Source organism: Papio anubis, chromosome 6 (genome assembly GCF_008728515.1).
Source record: "Papio anubis isolate 15944 chromosome 6, Panubis1.0, whole genome shotgun sequence".
NCBI classification, from domain to species: Eukaryota; Metazoa; Chordata; class Mammalia; order Primates; family Cercopithecidae; genus Papio; species Papio anubis.
This window is the reverse complement of record NC_044981.1, coordinates 11,192,483-11,208,451: the sequence shown is the minus strand read 5'-3', so window position 1 is coordinate 11,208,451 and position 15,969 is coordinate 11,192,483. Positions and strand designations below refer to the sequence as shown.

At 43.7% G+C, this 15,969-nt stretch overlaps 1 protein-coding gene and 1 long non-coding RNA gene across 4 annotated transcripts in view; one reads left to right on the top strand and one right to left on the bottom strand.

Annotated features, from left to right (window-relative positions):
* Window positions 1-15,969, bottom strand: part of LOC116275240 — a 106,722-nt gene that overhangs the window by 30,924 nt on the left and 59,829 nt on the right. The gene's annotated exons all lie outside the window — the stretch shown is intronic.
* The window catches only part of NEDD9 (neural precursor cell expressed, developmentally down-regulated 9), a 203,930-nt gene that overhangs the window by 163,276 nt on the left and 24,685 nt on the right, over window positions 1-15,969 (top strand). For all 3 annotated transcript variants that reach the window (XM_003897059.5, XM_017957560.3, XM_003897058.5), the window contains one exon: window positions 11,032-11,478. In XM_003897059.5, the coding sequence (XP_003897108.1) occupies window positions 11,032-11,478 (447 nt within the window). The remainder of the gene's footprint in view (window positions 1-11,031; window positions 11,479-15,969) is intronic.

Genomic DNA, 15,969 nt, shown 5'->3' with positions numbered 1-15,969 from the left:
TGCCTCCCAAAATAACCATAACAGGCAAAGCCAGCACACAGAAAATGGCAGTAAAGTGGACTTCTAGACACTCCAGCTACTTCTGAGTCTTTACTGTCAGGGCACGTCAGTCATCTGTCGATGAGGTTTTTTTCTCCTTTTATTCTTTGGTTCTCGTTACGAGTCATTGTGGCGTGACCGAGAGTTTGGCAGGAAATGGGTTTGTGGACCCTCAGTATGGCCGCACTAGCACAGCAGCGTGGGCCTAGCAACATGTCGAGCCCTCTTTCCTTTGCGTGCTCCCCTGGGGAAGAAGTCCAGTGTTATCGCCGCTTCCCTGACCCTCTCCACTGAGAGCCCAGCATGACAAGCACACCTTTAAATGGTCTCGAGGAAGGGAATAGCAGAAATGCACGCAACCGGACAGCCTCCTTTCTCTTAATAACCCCTGTCACTGTGGAGCTGGACTTCTAGGCAATCTCACAGAGGCCCAGAGGCCCTGGAATAGATCTCATTTCCTTCCTTAGAGATCACCTTGTCAATTAGAGAACACATACGTTGATTGAATCTAAGATTCTTATCAGTGCCTACCTTTTTTTCTCCCAAATCGGAAATTCAACCATGACAGATCCATAATCAAGAAACATACTTGCATTCCCATCCTTTGTTGTTGGTTTCAAAACTATTTCTTTTTTGTGAGTATGTATCCATGTTTTACAAACTAAAAAACATGGGACATATGGTCTGACAAAGGAAAGGATATTTGAACCTGGGGACTGCCTGGGAGAGTCCGGAAACACATGGTCACTGTAGAGACTGTCATCAAGAGCTGCTCCTGAGATTAACCCACTGTCGAAGGCATTATCCCACCTCCCTTACAGCAGCCTTTTGCGGGAAACTATCTAAGATGTTGTGGGTTTTTTGTTTTTTTAAACATTGACTTGTAAATAACAAGGTGCTCCCTTTCCTTTTCTTTACAGAAATAGGCATCTTTAGAAATAAAGGCATGTCCATTTTGAAATATGGACTTGTTTGGAACACCTGAGAGTGTCAAGCAGTGCGGGGGATTTGCATCCAATTGTTCTTGCTTTAAACCTGGCATGGGCGCTCTTGCCTCATAGCCCGCGGCACCTGAATCGAGCCTCCTGCCTCCCTTATTAAGATCTTAATTACAGACTCAGCTTAGTTCATTGCTGAAGGGAAAGAATTTCATTTCTCTGAAGTGTGTCTGTTTTTTGGTGTGGCAGGTGTAATCATGATGAGATCATTTCTGGTTTTTTTGTTTTTTCCTGGAGGAATTTTTTTTTCCAGGGAGAGGAATACAGTTCTTAAGACACAATTTCATGAGCTCATCTTGGCATACTAATAATAACTGTGCTTTGATTTCACAGAGACCCTTTTTTCTGAAGAAATCAGAACATTTGGAGTATATAATTTCATGATTCCTCATACTTGTATAAAGAAGAACGTGTCTATTAATATTTATTTTGCAGACAGGGAAACAGAGACACAAAAGGCAGAGATTTGGTGGTCCATTAGTCTTAAAACGTGAAGTCTGAAGCTAGACCCTCCTAATTCAGTCTGGTGTCCATTCCTCTATCCAGGGTTTCTCAACCTTGGCACTATTGACATTGAGGGCCAGGTCATTCTTTGTGGTGGGGGCTGTCCTGTGCACCGTAGGATGTTTAGCAACATCCCTGGCCATTCTACCCACTAGATACCAGTAACACACGTGTGCATGCACACGCACACGTGCACACACACACACGGTGACAACCAAAAAATGCCACTAAACACTGCCTGTACCTAGAGGGACAAAAATCTCCTAGTTGAGAAGCAGTGGTCTAATCTCTTCTACTCCTTCTGCTTAAAAAATAACTGCCCTACTGGTTTTATGTGACAGAAGAATAAAAATACCCCCATAGAACTGATTGCCATAATTTTATCATTACTGATGTTGAGCCTAACGTAACAGGTACTAACCAAAAAGCAACTTCCTCTTACAGGCCTAGCCCCAGTTTGTTTCAGCAAATACCACAAAATACTAAGAAGCATAGTTTCATTCAAGTCAAATGTAAAACCCATCAAACCATCTCTAAGGCAACTTTAAAGTATTTCTCTGGCATCTCTCTCTACAATATGTACCTCATCATGGAACATGCATTTAGAGCTGGGTCTTTAAGAAAGCTATTTTATTCTCATAAACTGGTGTAAAACATGTGCGTGTAAGAGCTTGTCTCTCCACCTCGGCACTGAACAATTTCACAATGAGGGTTTTTTGTTCTCTTTGCTCCTGCCACCTTTCCCCTGTCTTCTGAGAAACTGCAGCTTCGAAAATTCTTCCTGAAGAGAGCCTAGCGGCTGCATTGCTGACAGTGTATGACTGTACACACCTCTCAGCCAAGTGTGTGAATCTATTTTCTAAAACTCTCTGAGGACCTCACAAGTGAAGTAGATAATACCAATCAGGCACCAAACCCAGGTCAGGTGACATCTAAAAGAGTTCCAGGGAGGGTGGCATCCCATTTCCATCAGCTCGGTTCTGGCTGGAAGATGGACAAGAGTTGCCAGGATGTGTATGCATCTGTGTTGGTGGATTTAGCTATAACCTCAGGCTGCATAGCTTGGTGAAGGAAGATAAGAGAGATGGGAATGGAAAATAGGAACCTCTTTCTCTTCTTTCAAACACCTTATCAGATGTTATAACTTGTGCATTTTGACTTTGAGAAATGACATCATTTTTGGAAGTATATTGTAATATAGTGGATTGCAGTCCATTAAAACTTAATTCTTATTTCTCTTCCCTTAGTACCTGGATGTTAGAGGGATTTGTCTAGACAGGCAGATAGATATGATCCAGTGCCAACACTGTAATGCTGGCTGAAATCCAGATGGTTGTTTTATTGTTAATAAAATCTATCTTGGGGGTGGGTGGGTGTCAGGCCTTCATCATTATATGGTGCCTGTCAGATTTATCTATGGACGGAACCCTGAAAAGAGTTTGTGCCTGCCCTGCATTTTTGACCCCTTGCCAAGATACTGTACTGAAATCTATCAAAACTGGGCAACCTGGGACAAATGCTTCAAAATTCCAAGGCTTAATAGCAACAGTGCTGACTTCTAAGATGGAGAAGATTCTCAGGAAGGGCATCCTTGTCTGGTGGAAAAAATTCTAGATTAAGAGGTGAGCAAGATGCTAGCTCTGGCTCTGCTGCTAATCTAATAAGAGACCGTCTGGGCTGTAAAATAAGGAGACTGGGTTAGAATGGTTCCTTCTTACTAATCAACTCTGCTCAAGGTATGGGTGACTTCTGGTTCTAATACCTATAAAAATCTAGGTGTTCTTCCACCTTCTTTTTTTTTTTTTTTTGAGACGGAGTCTCGCTCTGTCACCCAGGCTGGAGTGCAATGGTGCGATCTCGGCTCACTGCAACCTCCGCCTCCTGGGTTCAAGCAATTCTCCTGCCTCAGCCTCCTGACTAACCGAGATTACAGGTGCACGCCGCCATGCCCCACTAATTTTTTGTATTTTAGCAGAGACGGGGTTTCACCATGTTGCCCAGGCTGGTCTCAAACTCCTGAGCTCAGGCAATCTGCCTGCCTTGGCCTCCCAAAGCGCTGGGATTACAGGCGTGAGCCACCATGCCCGGCCTCCACCTTCTTTAAGACTCTCAGGAGTTGCTTCAGTAAACCCAAAGACGAGTGAAAAATAGAACTCAGCAGTCAAATTCGTCTTCCACCGTGGGCCAGGAAATAATAGAAGTTAACTATAACATTGCACATATACACACATATATGGAATCTGCCTACTAACTTTTTGCCCTAAGATTTTGTTGGTTACACAGTAAACAAATCCTAGCATATGAATGCGTTTGTCCAGCATGAACCCTAAATCAGGCAAGAATACATGGCATTCATTCAAGTGTGGGGAAGGAGAGAAACCCAGCTTTTGAGGAAACCCTTTTTAATTGCACAGCTATGTTGTCCATATCATGTTACCAAATCTCTTCAGATAGAGATTTCTTTCTGAGATCCAAATATCCAAATTTGCAATGAGCATCGGATCTTTTCATCAGCTCTCAAAAAGTACCTTCACTTTGGTATATCAGCCACCAAAATAGTGCTGGGTTCCAAATGATCCCTCATCAGATTGGATTGGCCAGTGTGGAAGAGATGTTAAGATTCCCAAACCCTGGATCCACAACCACACACAGGGCGCTGTCCCATAGCACATTCAGGGAGTATTAACAGCGTCTCTTGCCATGCCAAAGAGTACCTTCGGGAGGCAGGTATCTAATGTCACATTTCTGAAACCTTCTCCCACTCAGACATGCTCAAAAGAGAAATCTATAGCTAAAGTTCACAAAGCTGGAAACTCTAAGAAAACTTGAGAACTCAGGACAAAGTGAATGATGTCAAGATTCAGAGAGGGTCCAAGATACTCACGTAAGCTTTGTAACCATCATAGGGGTCTAAAAGAAGCACTTTACAGAAAATAAAAATTACTGCCTGAAATGCAATCTGGGTGACAGAGGAGTCCTTGGTGGGAAATGCTGAACACCCTTCACCAGTGGGCAGAAGGATAACGGGGATTAGTGGGACAAAGTGGGGTCCTGCTCTTGCCTTTCTGTGAGCTCGTTCGCTCACCTAGTGAAAAGTGTGTCAGAACACAGTCAGCAAATAGTACTGGGAAAAAAATTAGCATATCATAGCATATCTTATATCATATCATAACTTATCATATCTTCTGTCTCCTGAATGTGAAAGTTTCATGTCTGCAACTTCATAATCTCAAGAGGAACCAACTCAAAAAATTCAACATTCCAGATCTTCAGATGCAAGAACCTAAGTGTAAACCAAGTATTCTGAGAATTAAAATCCTGATACTTATAGATATCCATGTTTTCTGACTATGGCTGTTTCCTTCTTTGGGGAAAGCCCACATCCCCCTCTATCCCAAAGGTGATGATGGGAAGGAGAGGAGAAATGTAGCCAAAATGGTTTGCAGTCCTCAGACCAAAGCTGGTTTTCATCAGTATGCACAAAAGCACGTGAGCCTTTCTCTTCCCCGTTGTGCCCCGAGACTGACCTTGACGATGTTCATCCCTCAGCCGCCTGCCTTAGGATTGACTTCCTTGACGATGGCCATTTCCTTGAACGTGTCTGTTTCTCAGGGTCTGTCCTCTGTATGCATTTGTGTGTGCAGGCACGCAAACCCACAAAAGTCCAGGCTAAAATTCTGGGGGATTGGGTACAGGAAAATAATGTCATTGAGAATGGGGCAACCCTGAAGCCATGGCAGGATCTCCTGCATGACAAATATAGAATGAAGTAAAAATAATCAGAGGAAGCCAGGCCATTGATGATGCTATCGGTCTTAGTGGGCTGATACACCAGACATAGTGTCTCATTTCTCTTAAAAGGACCGCATGAGTGGTCATGGAAACTACAAGTCACACCTCTCCATATATGGAAAAGCAGATTGTTTCTCTGACATAGGAGTAATAAGCTTTCTTGACATTTTGATAGCAGTGAGGGAAGGAAAAAAAGGCAGGGAGCAGTTGGAGGTGGGGTGAGGGGTAGAAGTCATCATGTGACCTAGAGCTCTCTGTACCCGCGTTCTGGTCAACTGTACAGTATTTTCTTCCTTCTCCTCAGGCATAGCTTGGGAACCAGGAACAGCAGAACCCAAGTGGTCTGGCAAAGTGTCTGAATGGTGCTCTGTCACCTAGTGCCAAAAGCAGATTGCTACACTGAAGGGAGAAAAGCTCTTAAAAGAGACCATTGTGCTTAATCTCACTGGGATGGTCAGTTCCTCTTGGCCTTCCTGTTTGCTCCGTAGTTGCAAACACTAGTTTCAGGGGGGTCAGGCTACCGATCTGCGTCATTATCCTGTTTTAATAGGGAGGGGCAGGCACTTTCCTGCTGTCTGTCTCCCACAGTCTCTGGCTGTGAGGCTTGAGTGACTTGGATATGACATTTCTCTTTCTGGTTCATTCATTTTCCCCACTTCCATCTGAAAATTCTAACCAAATGTCTTGCTGAACTCTTTAAGTAAAACAATTTCACCCTCCCTGCAGACAATGAGGAAATCAGAGTCCAGAATCTATTTCAACTTAGTAAACATTTAATGAGTCTATATTTCATTTTGGATACGGGGGTAAAGTTCTGGAAATGCAAAAGGAATTTGCATCTCTGAACTTAAGGAGTTCACAGTCTTGAACAGGACAATCCAAGTTGTACTGTAAAGAAATAGTATGATCGAGAACTGGGAAGGGAAACAGCCTTTGGATAGATACGCAGTCTGGTTAAATGGAAGATGGGTTTTGAGGGAGGAAGAAGTTTAATGAGGAAAGCCAATTGGGAAGCAATCTCTGTGCTACAGAGAAAAAAAAAAAAAAAAAAAAAAAAGTTGCTAAGAACCTGAATGAAGGGTGGCAGTGAGGTGGAAAGCAGGGCCCCACTGATGGGTTGCAGGTCATGAAGAGACATAACAAACCTCTGTGGCTCCTTCTGGGCAGCTGTGTGCATGCTGTTAACCAAGCAAAGCAAAGCAGGAGAAAAAGGTGTTTGCACTTGCTTTTAGAGAGGAAGATGCCCATTAGACTGGATATAAGGGACTGGAGTGCAGAAGAAATATCCAGCAAAAACGATGGCTTTAGGAAATATTTGTGTGTTCAGATGCCATCCCATAGATGAGATTTCCTGTAGAGAGTAAGCACATAGTTGAGAACGGGAAAGTGCAAAGGACAAATCTCTTTGGAACATGATCACTTTACGGATGGGAAAAAGATTTAGTCTCCGATGGAGAATAAGGATGAGAGTGGTCAAGAGAAGAGGGAGAACTAAAAAGTGGTATCGTGGAGGTCAGAAGAAGACAGTTTCAAGGAAGCTTGGGGTGGGGATCAAGGCTAGAGGCTGCTGCAGTCAGGGTTCCCTCAGATAGGGCTCATGATCCCAAATGCTGGTTTCCAATCCTGATTAGAGCCACAGCTTGTGTTGCACCTGCATTTCACTTGACTAAATTCTGTCCTAATTCTGGACCTGAAGACAAAAGGCCTGAATTCCTGTCTCAGCTCTAAGACTTTCTTGCCAGGTGACCTGGCAAATCATTAACTTCTTGAGGCTCATTTTTTCTTTTGTAAAGTAAAAGGGTTGGATGGTAATTGTTTAAAGTTCCTTCTGGCTTTCAAGTTCTGGGCCCTAACTGTTTTGGCATTTTGCCAAGCTCTAGCTGCACTGCTAACTGCCAGCCACTGGAGACTCACCATCCAACTGAATATAGAGTTACATAGTGCTCTTATCTCTCCTTGATTTGTTTGTGTTGACCTTCCCTACCCTGGAGATAAATATCCAAGGTGGTGGGGCAGGCAGGAGAAAGCATAGATCTTGAGTAGACGAAACTGCTTCTCTGGGGTTTTTCTAAGATAGCAGATCATCAGTTTCTGACTTTATGGCCTCAAAGAATCACACCTTTGCACTGAAGGAGAGGGTCCCTCCACCTCCTTGCCAGAAGAATTCATTCTTGATTTTCCTACATACAAGTGATGTGCACTTTTGAATGAGATGATTTATGGTCCAGCTGAAATTCATTTGGCTGTTAAGGTCTTACTGAAACCTTGCGCCAACACCAAATCTTTTCGAAAGCCCAACTCCTGCCCCATGCCTTTCCCTGCTTGCTGATGTATTATCTGTGTTGGAATCTGATGAGATTTATCCATAATTTATCAAGTAGTATCATTATTAATATGTTGTCTTAGAAATTCCCTTGAATGCAGCCAGTGGTTGCACTATTGCTGTTTGTATGCAGATACTCAACAAGAGGTTGCAGTGACAAGAAATCATTCATAATTCAGAAATATACTGCTCTGAGATAATAGTTCTTCTGAAATGTAATCGTGAGAGAGATAAATATCAGATAGGTATAAAACATACATAATAGCATCATTAGAATAGGACCAAGCCTGGACTGCGAATGGAGAGGAGGCAAGGCGGAGAGGGAGCCTGAAGCCCAAGGGCCATCTAGCAAATTAATTAAAACATCACCATAGCTTACCAAGGACCAGGAAACTAAGGCCCAAAGGGGAGCTATTGCCTGGCAAAGTAACACGGCTAGAACCAAAGACCCCAAATATCCAATTTATTCCATAGACATGAAAAGAAGAACTGGTCCTCTTCAGTACTTTATCATATAATGGAACCGAGCCCAGTAACAAGGATGCTGTGTGGCTGAGCTAAGGTAGCTTAAAGTTCTGGAAAGAGGATTAAACTAAAAGAGCGCAATTCTCTTTCCATCGCTGCCAACAGTGTGACCGTGGGCAAATGATAGGTCTCCCCAGCCCCATTTCATCATCTGTGACTCAAGGGCATTGTGTCCAGGTGTCTCTAAAGGTCTCTGGAGCTGTAAGCTTCAGTTTAGGAGAGTGGTTGGATATAGACATTGACTCTCTGTAGCTTGCACAGATATTAAATAACTCATACTCCTGTTCAGCCAAGGCTGAGAATATGTATCAGTGTGTGAACAGGTGTGAGACTAGTGCTGGGGTCCTGGCTACTAACAGCAGTGTTAAGCTGTGCCTGAAACCTAATCTCTATGGGCACTGAGGAGGACCGCTGGGAAGTCCTGACCACCCGTCCGGAGGACTCACCTGTGGTGCCTACATCAGCCCCAGACTGTGGGGCTCTGAGAGTTTCCCCCGAAAAGCAGCTCACGGGCCGGTGTAGAAACATCAGCTGGCTGCTCACCAGGTGGTAAGAAGGTTACTGGGACAGGAGACAAAGAACGTCCAGGACGACTCTCGCACGGGGATTTCTATCTGCCTCTGATCAATCATGCTCCAGTGATCCACTTCAGTACCTCATGGTGCTTTTGGAGTTGGAAGTGGCCCAATTCCGAATGCTTTGAGCTGATTTATGCTGATTAGATCTGTAGCCCTTTGCCTTTCTACTGTTTTCTGTTTCTCTTCTTTCCCTTCTTTGTAGCCAATATAATTGCACAGCTACCAACCCCCAGCTCTCATACAACTGGCCCAACTCTGTTACTTCTGATTTCATGTAGGGGCTTCCCGATTGCTGAATGGGCCCAGAATAAAGGGACAGACAGAAGCCAGAGTGGTCAGCTCTCTCCCCACTTAATAATCTCAGTACAACTCTGGTGGAATCATTTCCTGGAGGTCATTTTAGTAAAAGGACCAGAATCTTGTCCTCTATAACTCTATGATTTCTCTTGTGAAATACAGAACACCCAAAAGATGGGAGAAGAGAAACAGAGGCAATTTTAGGATTATGACACCATCCTTAAACGGTTCCATGAACAGGATAAACTGCTGCCTGATTTTATCTTTATGTATGTGAACTTTTAATTGTTAGATGAAACCCAACGCCTCCTGGAATATTAACTACCCAGTGAATCCTTCCCCTGAAACACACAGTCCTCAGTTTCCCTCTAGCTTCCCTGGCCACTCACCTCTCTGTGTCCCACACTTCCTGGATCTCATAACTATCAAGAAAAAGGACTTCAACCTTATTCTTGAAGAGTATCACAAAGCTTCCTGAGGACTGTCCTCTATGGCTTTATCTCCTTTAATTGCCCTGGCTAAGAGGAACCTGGCTCACAGCAGCAGAACTGGACCTTCCCAACTACTGAATAGAGGGCAGATCCCTTCCATTGCACAGCCCTCCAGAGTGGAAAATGCGCACAATCCGTGGCAATGGGGCTGGCACAGGGGGACGTGAGTGGTGCAAGTCAGCCTCAAAGAAATGAAAAGCTCGAGGCTGAATGATCAAGTCCACGTCGCTAGAGAAGAAAACAGAGGGCAAAAGTCCAGACAACCTCAGCCGAAAATCCCACGAATATGTCATGGTATGAAATAAAGTCACGAACCTGCCCCATCCAATCCGCAATCCCTTCTTCCATAAATGAGCCCCACCTCAATGACATTAAGTGCATCCAAACATCTTAACAAAGCACTAGAGATCACTTTTAGTGTTCCGAGGGCTTGTGCTGAATCAACAACGTTCCCGACTTCTCTGTGCTCTGGGAAGGGGGCAGGCATGCGGGAATGGCTGCCCGCGTGCTGGGAAACTTTACTAATGCCAAGAAATGAAATCTTCCCAGCCTTTGAAAGGCCTCCAAGAATGTCAGCACGTACCTCCTGCCCACTCTCTGCTGAATGCCTACTTTGGCTGTCTGCTTAGTACTGAATGTGCCAGACAGGCCTTCATACAAAGACGGAGAGTGTGTTGGACCCATGAAAGGGGAAGGCACAGCTTTTCCAATGTGAATGGCGAGATTCAAGAAGTAGGTGACGAAAGGGGAGGGCGAGGAGGGGCCCTCAGGAAAGGTATGCAGAAAAGACCGAAAGAGAAGAGTTGGCATCCTCCTATGTGTTAATAAATTCATTGTCAAAGCTGAAGATGTAGATGACTGCCGGCCTGTGCTCCATGCTTGATGGCATGTCTGTATGCCTTGCTTATAGATTCCCTCTGGATCTGAGGCTCCTGTCATCTGAGAACAAGAATTTCTAAGCCCTGCCAAGGCATATATATATGGACTTCTGTTGATTTTTCAACTCCAAATATAAATGCTATTTGTACTGTGTTATTTGGGATTTTTCTTTTACTCTTTTCACCTCCAGTATAGAACAATATTGAGAAATATTCATTGTTGTACATCTGAATATCTTGGGATTTTTTTTTTCCTTAAGCTCACTTTTAAAAAGGAAGAAAAACATTTTGAATAGTGAACCATGCTCTAACTCTGTAACAGTGCTACTCATAATTCCTTGGCACGGCATCTCCTGCTAGAGGAAAGAACTCTTCTGGTGTTTTGAGCTTTTCCAAGGAGGCAGTCTGATGTCACTGGTGGCAGATGCAGTGTGTATGTATCTGTCTTTTGTCTGCACCATCTGTTTTTCTCCTTACAGTCTATTGTTCAGATTTATGCTTCTCTCTTTCCAGGAAGTGTGCCTTTCCATAGGAGCACAGGCCTTAGGTGCTAAAGGGATTGACCCAATATTCTAACACGGTTTCCTTCTCTTCCTTCTTTCCTAGAATCTTATGGCAAGGGCCTTATATGACAATGTCCCAGAGTGTGCCGAGGAACTGGCCTTTCGCAAGGGAGACATCCTGACCGTCATAGAGCAGAACACAGGGGGACTGGAAGGATGGTGGCTGTGCTCCTTACATGGTCGACAAGGCATTGTCCCAGGCAACCGGGTGAAGCTTCTGATTGGTCCTGTGCAGGAGACCACCTCCAGTCATGACCAGCCTGCCTCTGGACTGATGCAGCAGACCTTTGGCCAACAGAAGCTCTATCAAGTGCCAAACCCACAGGCTGCTCCCCGAGACACCATCTACCAAGTGCCACCTTCCTACCAAAATCAGGGAATTTACCAAGTCCCCACTGGCCATGGCACCCAAGAACAAGAGGTATATCAGGTGCCACCATCAGTGCAGAGAAGCATTGGGGGAACCAGTGGGCCCCACGTGGGTAAAAAGGTGAGTAAGTGACTAACTAAATCTTTGTGCCTACTTATTTTTTTTCCCCATTGCACTTGGAGCATTTGGAAATGTTCCCAAAATAATAACTTGAAGCTGCCAAGAAGTAGATATAACCAGTACCTTAGCTCAGGTATCATGTATGCATGATTTTGCCATTCATCCATTATTCAGCAAAACCTCTTTGAACTACCATGTGCTGAGTATGGTTGATTTCCAGCCCTCTTAAGTTCCTGTGTCATCCTGGGTTACATGGGTTGTTAAACTGTTTCTCTCCATCTTTCTCATACATTAGCTTCTAAGCCTTCATTCTGTGCTCAAATAGTTTCCTATCTTTTCTGTTTCTTCATGGAGTGGAACAGACACCAAATCTCGTACAAGCCTGATGATGCAACAAGGAGCCTCCCTTGGCCAAAAGCTGAATCATGACCTCGGTGGCCTGGCTGAACAAGGAACCCACCCAAAGTAGTGAGAGTGAGGAAACTGGGAGTAGGTCATGCTGACCAACTCATTCTGTAGCGTTGTCAGCTTAGTTTGACTCATTGAAAATGCATAGATACTAGTGGAATTGGAATGAAGCCATCCTCCTGTCCTTCAAGTCATTCTTATAATAATGCCTGAGGCAGTGGGTGAAAACAGTGGAACTTGGATATTTAAGAAGATATTAATTTAAAAATACAGTGTGGGGGGCTCTGCAACACCCTGTATAATCCCAAATACTTTAGCAATTTGAGGTCAATAGAAATTCACTAATTGAACAATGAATGTGGAGCATCTAATATATTTTTGAAGCTTGTGATACAGTGATTAATTAAAGATAAACAAAGCCCTGGTGATGCTTACATTGCCGTGGAGGAGACGGAAGCAACCAAGAGAATGCTAGGTGGGGACATGTGCTATCAGGAAAATAATGTCAGTGGACTGATCGGGGTAATATCCACAACCAAGATGATGCTTATGTGAACATCACAAGGGAGGGATTTCCTCTTTCATTTACTGGCAAATTCCAACGGGTCCTGCAAGGTTTGGTATTAGGAATGAACCAATTTAACTGGGTAAGAAGATATCCCTGAATTACAAGAGGAAAGATGCAATTACATAACCAGAAAGAGCTTGTTGACCCTTAGAACACTAGCTATAGATCTGCCCTGTCCCAAGTAAATCTAATATGAAGTCTGATCTTACAAACCTCTGTAAATTAGGGAGTATCTATTTGATGCTATTAGAATCCTCGGTTGAAAAAACAAAGGATTCCTTTAAACAACGAAAGCACGAATGCATTTTTGGGTACATGGAGAGAGGCAGCCTAGAGACCCAGGATCAGGATAGTGCCGAAAGCCCTCGGTGTTTGGCAGGGGATGTGCCAGGACCACCCTCCTGCCCTCCCCATCCTGGCCATGTCATCACCCCAGACCCTGACTGTGCGGGTGGATTCCTTTAAACAACAAAAGCACTAATGCATTTTTGAATCACCTTTTATATAAAAAGCATGTTTTACAAAATACTTCTCAAGAGCACACATGTGGCATGAGCTGAGTGTATGTTCCTTAAGAGGGATTCCTCAAGGGTGGTGCACAGCTTTTAGACTTGTACTGCCCATGACAACAATGCCTGCCTAGAGGTGATAAACTGACCTGTGGCTTTTCAGTCTTCCTTGTCCTGGGAATTGTAGATTCAAAGGGAAAACGAAACCTGGCCTCTATCTCCAGAGGGGAAAAAAACAGTTGAAAGGTGTAACTATAAATAAATAACTTCTCTCATTCTTAGTTCTGGTTGTTTGCACCTTAAAAATAGCTCTCCCACATCTGAGCCAGTGAGGCAGATGGGGAGGCCAGAACAGGAAATGCTTGGCGGAGAGGTGGTGGGCTCTAAACTTTCATCACGGTTGACTTTGGCAGGAAGGTAGCGTGTTTTCCTTTTTAGACCCAACCTTTTCAGCTCCAAGTGGGAGAAGCCTAAGCCTTCAGACTTCTTCCCCTTGTGTCTGCTGGGACTGCCCTGCAGGCTTTCCCCATGGCTCCCTGTCCTTCCAGAGGGCAGAAATTTGGACTCATCTTCCCTTGGATTGATGTCAAAGGGCTTGGGTGCTGGGGTGACCCTCAGGCACTCACATTCCATGTTTTGTTTTACTTTAAGTCTACACTCAGTAGAACATTTTCTGTTTAGCAAAAGGTAGATGAGTCCTGCAGGAGGAAATCAGCTTCTGAAAATGCCCTGTGCCAGCCCTTCCAGGAGTTGCAGCCAGGGCTGAAGAGTAGGTCATGCCTGAAGCACAGCACAGTCAGGGTCTGGGGTAGTGACATGGCCAGGATGGGGAGGGCAAGAGGGTGGCCCTGGCACCTTCCCTGCCAAATACCAAGGGCTTCTCCACAGTATCCTGATCCTGAGTCTCTAGGCTGCCTCTCTCCATGTACCCTAGACCAGTGGTTCACACCCGTGGGAGTGTGGTTGCCTCTTCCTTTCTTTTCACTCCCTTCCTCACTTCTCTTCTCTCTCTCTCTCTCTCTCCCCCCCTCGCCGTCCTTCCCTCCTTCCCTCTTCCTTCTTTCCTCCTTTCCTCTGTTCCTTCCTTTCTTTCATAGTGGAGATGGCTTATCTGCTAGGAGGTGATTTTAGCCTTCCTGGCAATTGCAACTGCTTTAAAAAACATCTGTCAACATCTTCCTGGGTATAGGATATTCTCAGTGGGTGGGAATCGTTTTAATGACTTAAGCCTAGGCCCTAAGCGATAATCCCAGCGCACTGGGGATCAGGCGTGGCTTATTCATTTTTCTGAGTTTGCATTTTAGCAGTTTTACTGACTTGCTTAATGAAGCAATTTGCTCATTTTCTCTTTAAATTTTTCATCTGTAAGATAATGGTGAGCCCAGAACTAGATATGCTTGATAGTTTAAGCTATGGTCTTTAAAAGCTCTTGAATAATAAAATGAGGAGGCAGTGGAATCTTATTCTGAACCACCAGGGTGGGGTTTAAAAATGTTAATGGGCATAGAATCACCCCTAGAGGTAGGGACAGTGAGTTTAAATGCAGATTCCCAGGTCTTTCCCTCAGAGAAGCTAATCCAGTAGGTCTGGTTTGGGGCCCAGGAATCTGCATCTTATTGAGCTCCTTGCATAGTTTTGGGGGTGGTGGCCTAGGACTAGATCTCGAGAAACATTGTAAAGGGACCATGAAGGAGCTGGGACATGTTCCAATCTGATTATGATTTGGGACTTTCCATAGTTCAAAATTCCCTTGATATTGCTACAGACTGTGGGCTTCAGAAGTTTTATCCAGCACTGCTTTGTTCTACTAATGAATCACTTAAGGAAACAAACAAACAAACAAACAAACAAAAGAGACAGTGAATTCTGCCTTCTATTACTTCAACTTTGCTCTTGGAAAGTCCAACCTCTATCCACCCTCTTTTATCTCCTCCACACTAACTGACATTCATCACTTATTAAATCAGCATTTAGAGAAAGAAATATGTCATAAAATCCCCACCCTTTTAGGAAACAAGCAGACAGTATGAGAACTGTGGAGAGAGTAAGGCCTTCAGGGTTCAGCTGATGCTGGGTTGTTTCTCCATAGCTGTATATCCTTTGGTAAGTTACCGACCATCTCTAAGCCTTGGTTTCTTCATCTGTTTTATGGGAACGATCCTAACTACTTCATAGGGCTGTCATGAGAATTAAATGGAAGTATACATAGAAGGTCCCTGACTCAGTGCTTAGCATGGCAGGGACTTAAAAGAATGCATTCCCCTCACCTTGCGTTTCCTTTCTCAGAGTTTATTTTCTACTACCTCAGCCCTGTTGTGTTTCTTACTACACACCGAAGGTACAAGTGCTTTCTTGCTAACACATATGCTGTGCTTTTTGAGTGTGTGGCTTTCTCTTTGGTTCTAGAAGAATTCTGCAAAGCATGGAAAAAAAACTCTCCAAGTTATCTGAAAACCATATACGCTGACACCTTTACTTAATTTCATTGGTCGTTTTCACTCTGGGTTTTATGCACAGGGCCGTTTTATCCATTAGGCATTGTAGGCAACATGCCCAGTGCCTATAAGAATGTTTGAGAGCTGAATAAAAGATCTTTTGGCTCCAAAATATGAAACACAAAAACTGCAAAACAGAAACTAATAAACATTTAGGCCAATGTCTAGGAAACCATATCATGTCTACCCCATTAATTGTTCTATTTAGGGCTCATAACTATTTCATCATATTAGAAAATAATATGTAGGTTATATTTTTCTCACTTTGCAAAGATTTCTAAATATGCATCGTGATTGCCAAGAACCCATAGGCAATCATAAATTAAATGAGTTACTCATAGTCAAATAATTTGAAAAGCTGAATTATAAAAGAAGAAAAAAGTTTTCAATTTTTAACAGCAAAAGTTCTACTTAATATGGGATTATGGTTTGGGGTAAATGAAACCTACAAATGTTCAAAACCAAAAGCCTAAAAAGATCTAAAATCGTCTCATTTCTCTGCTTCAAAGAT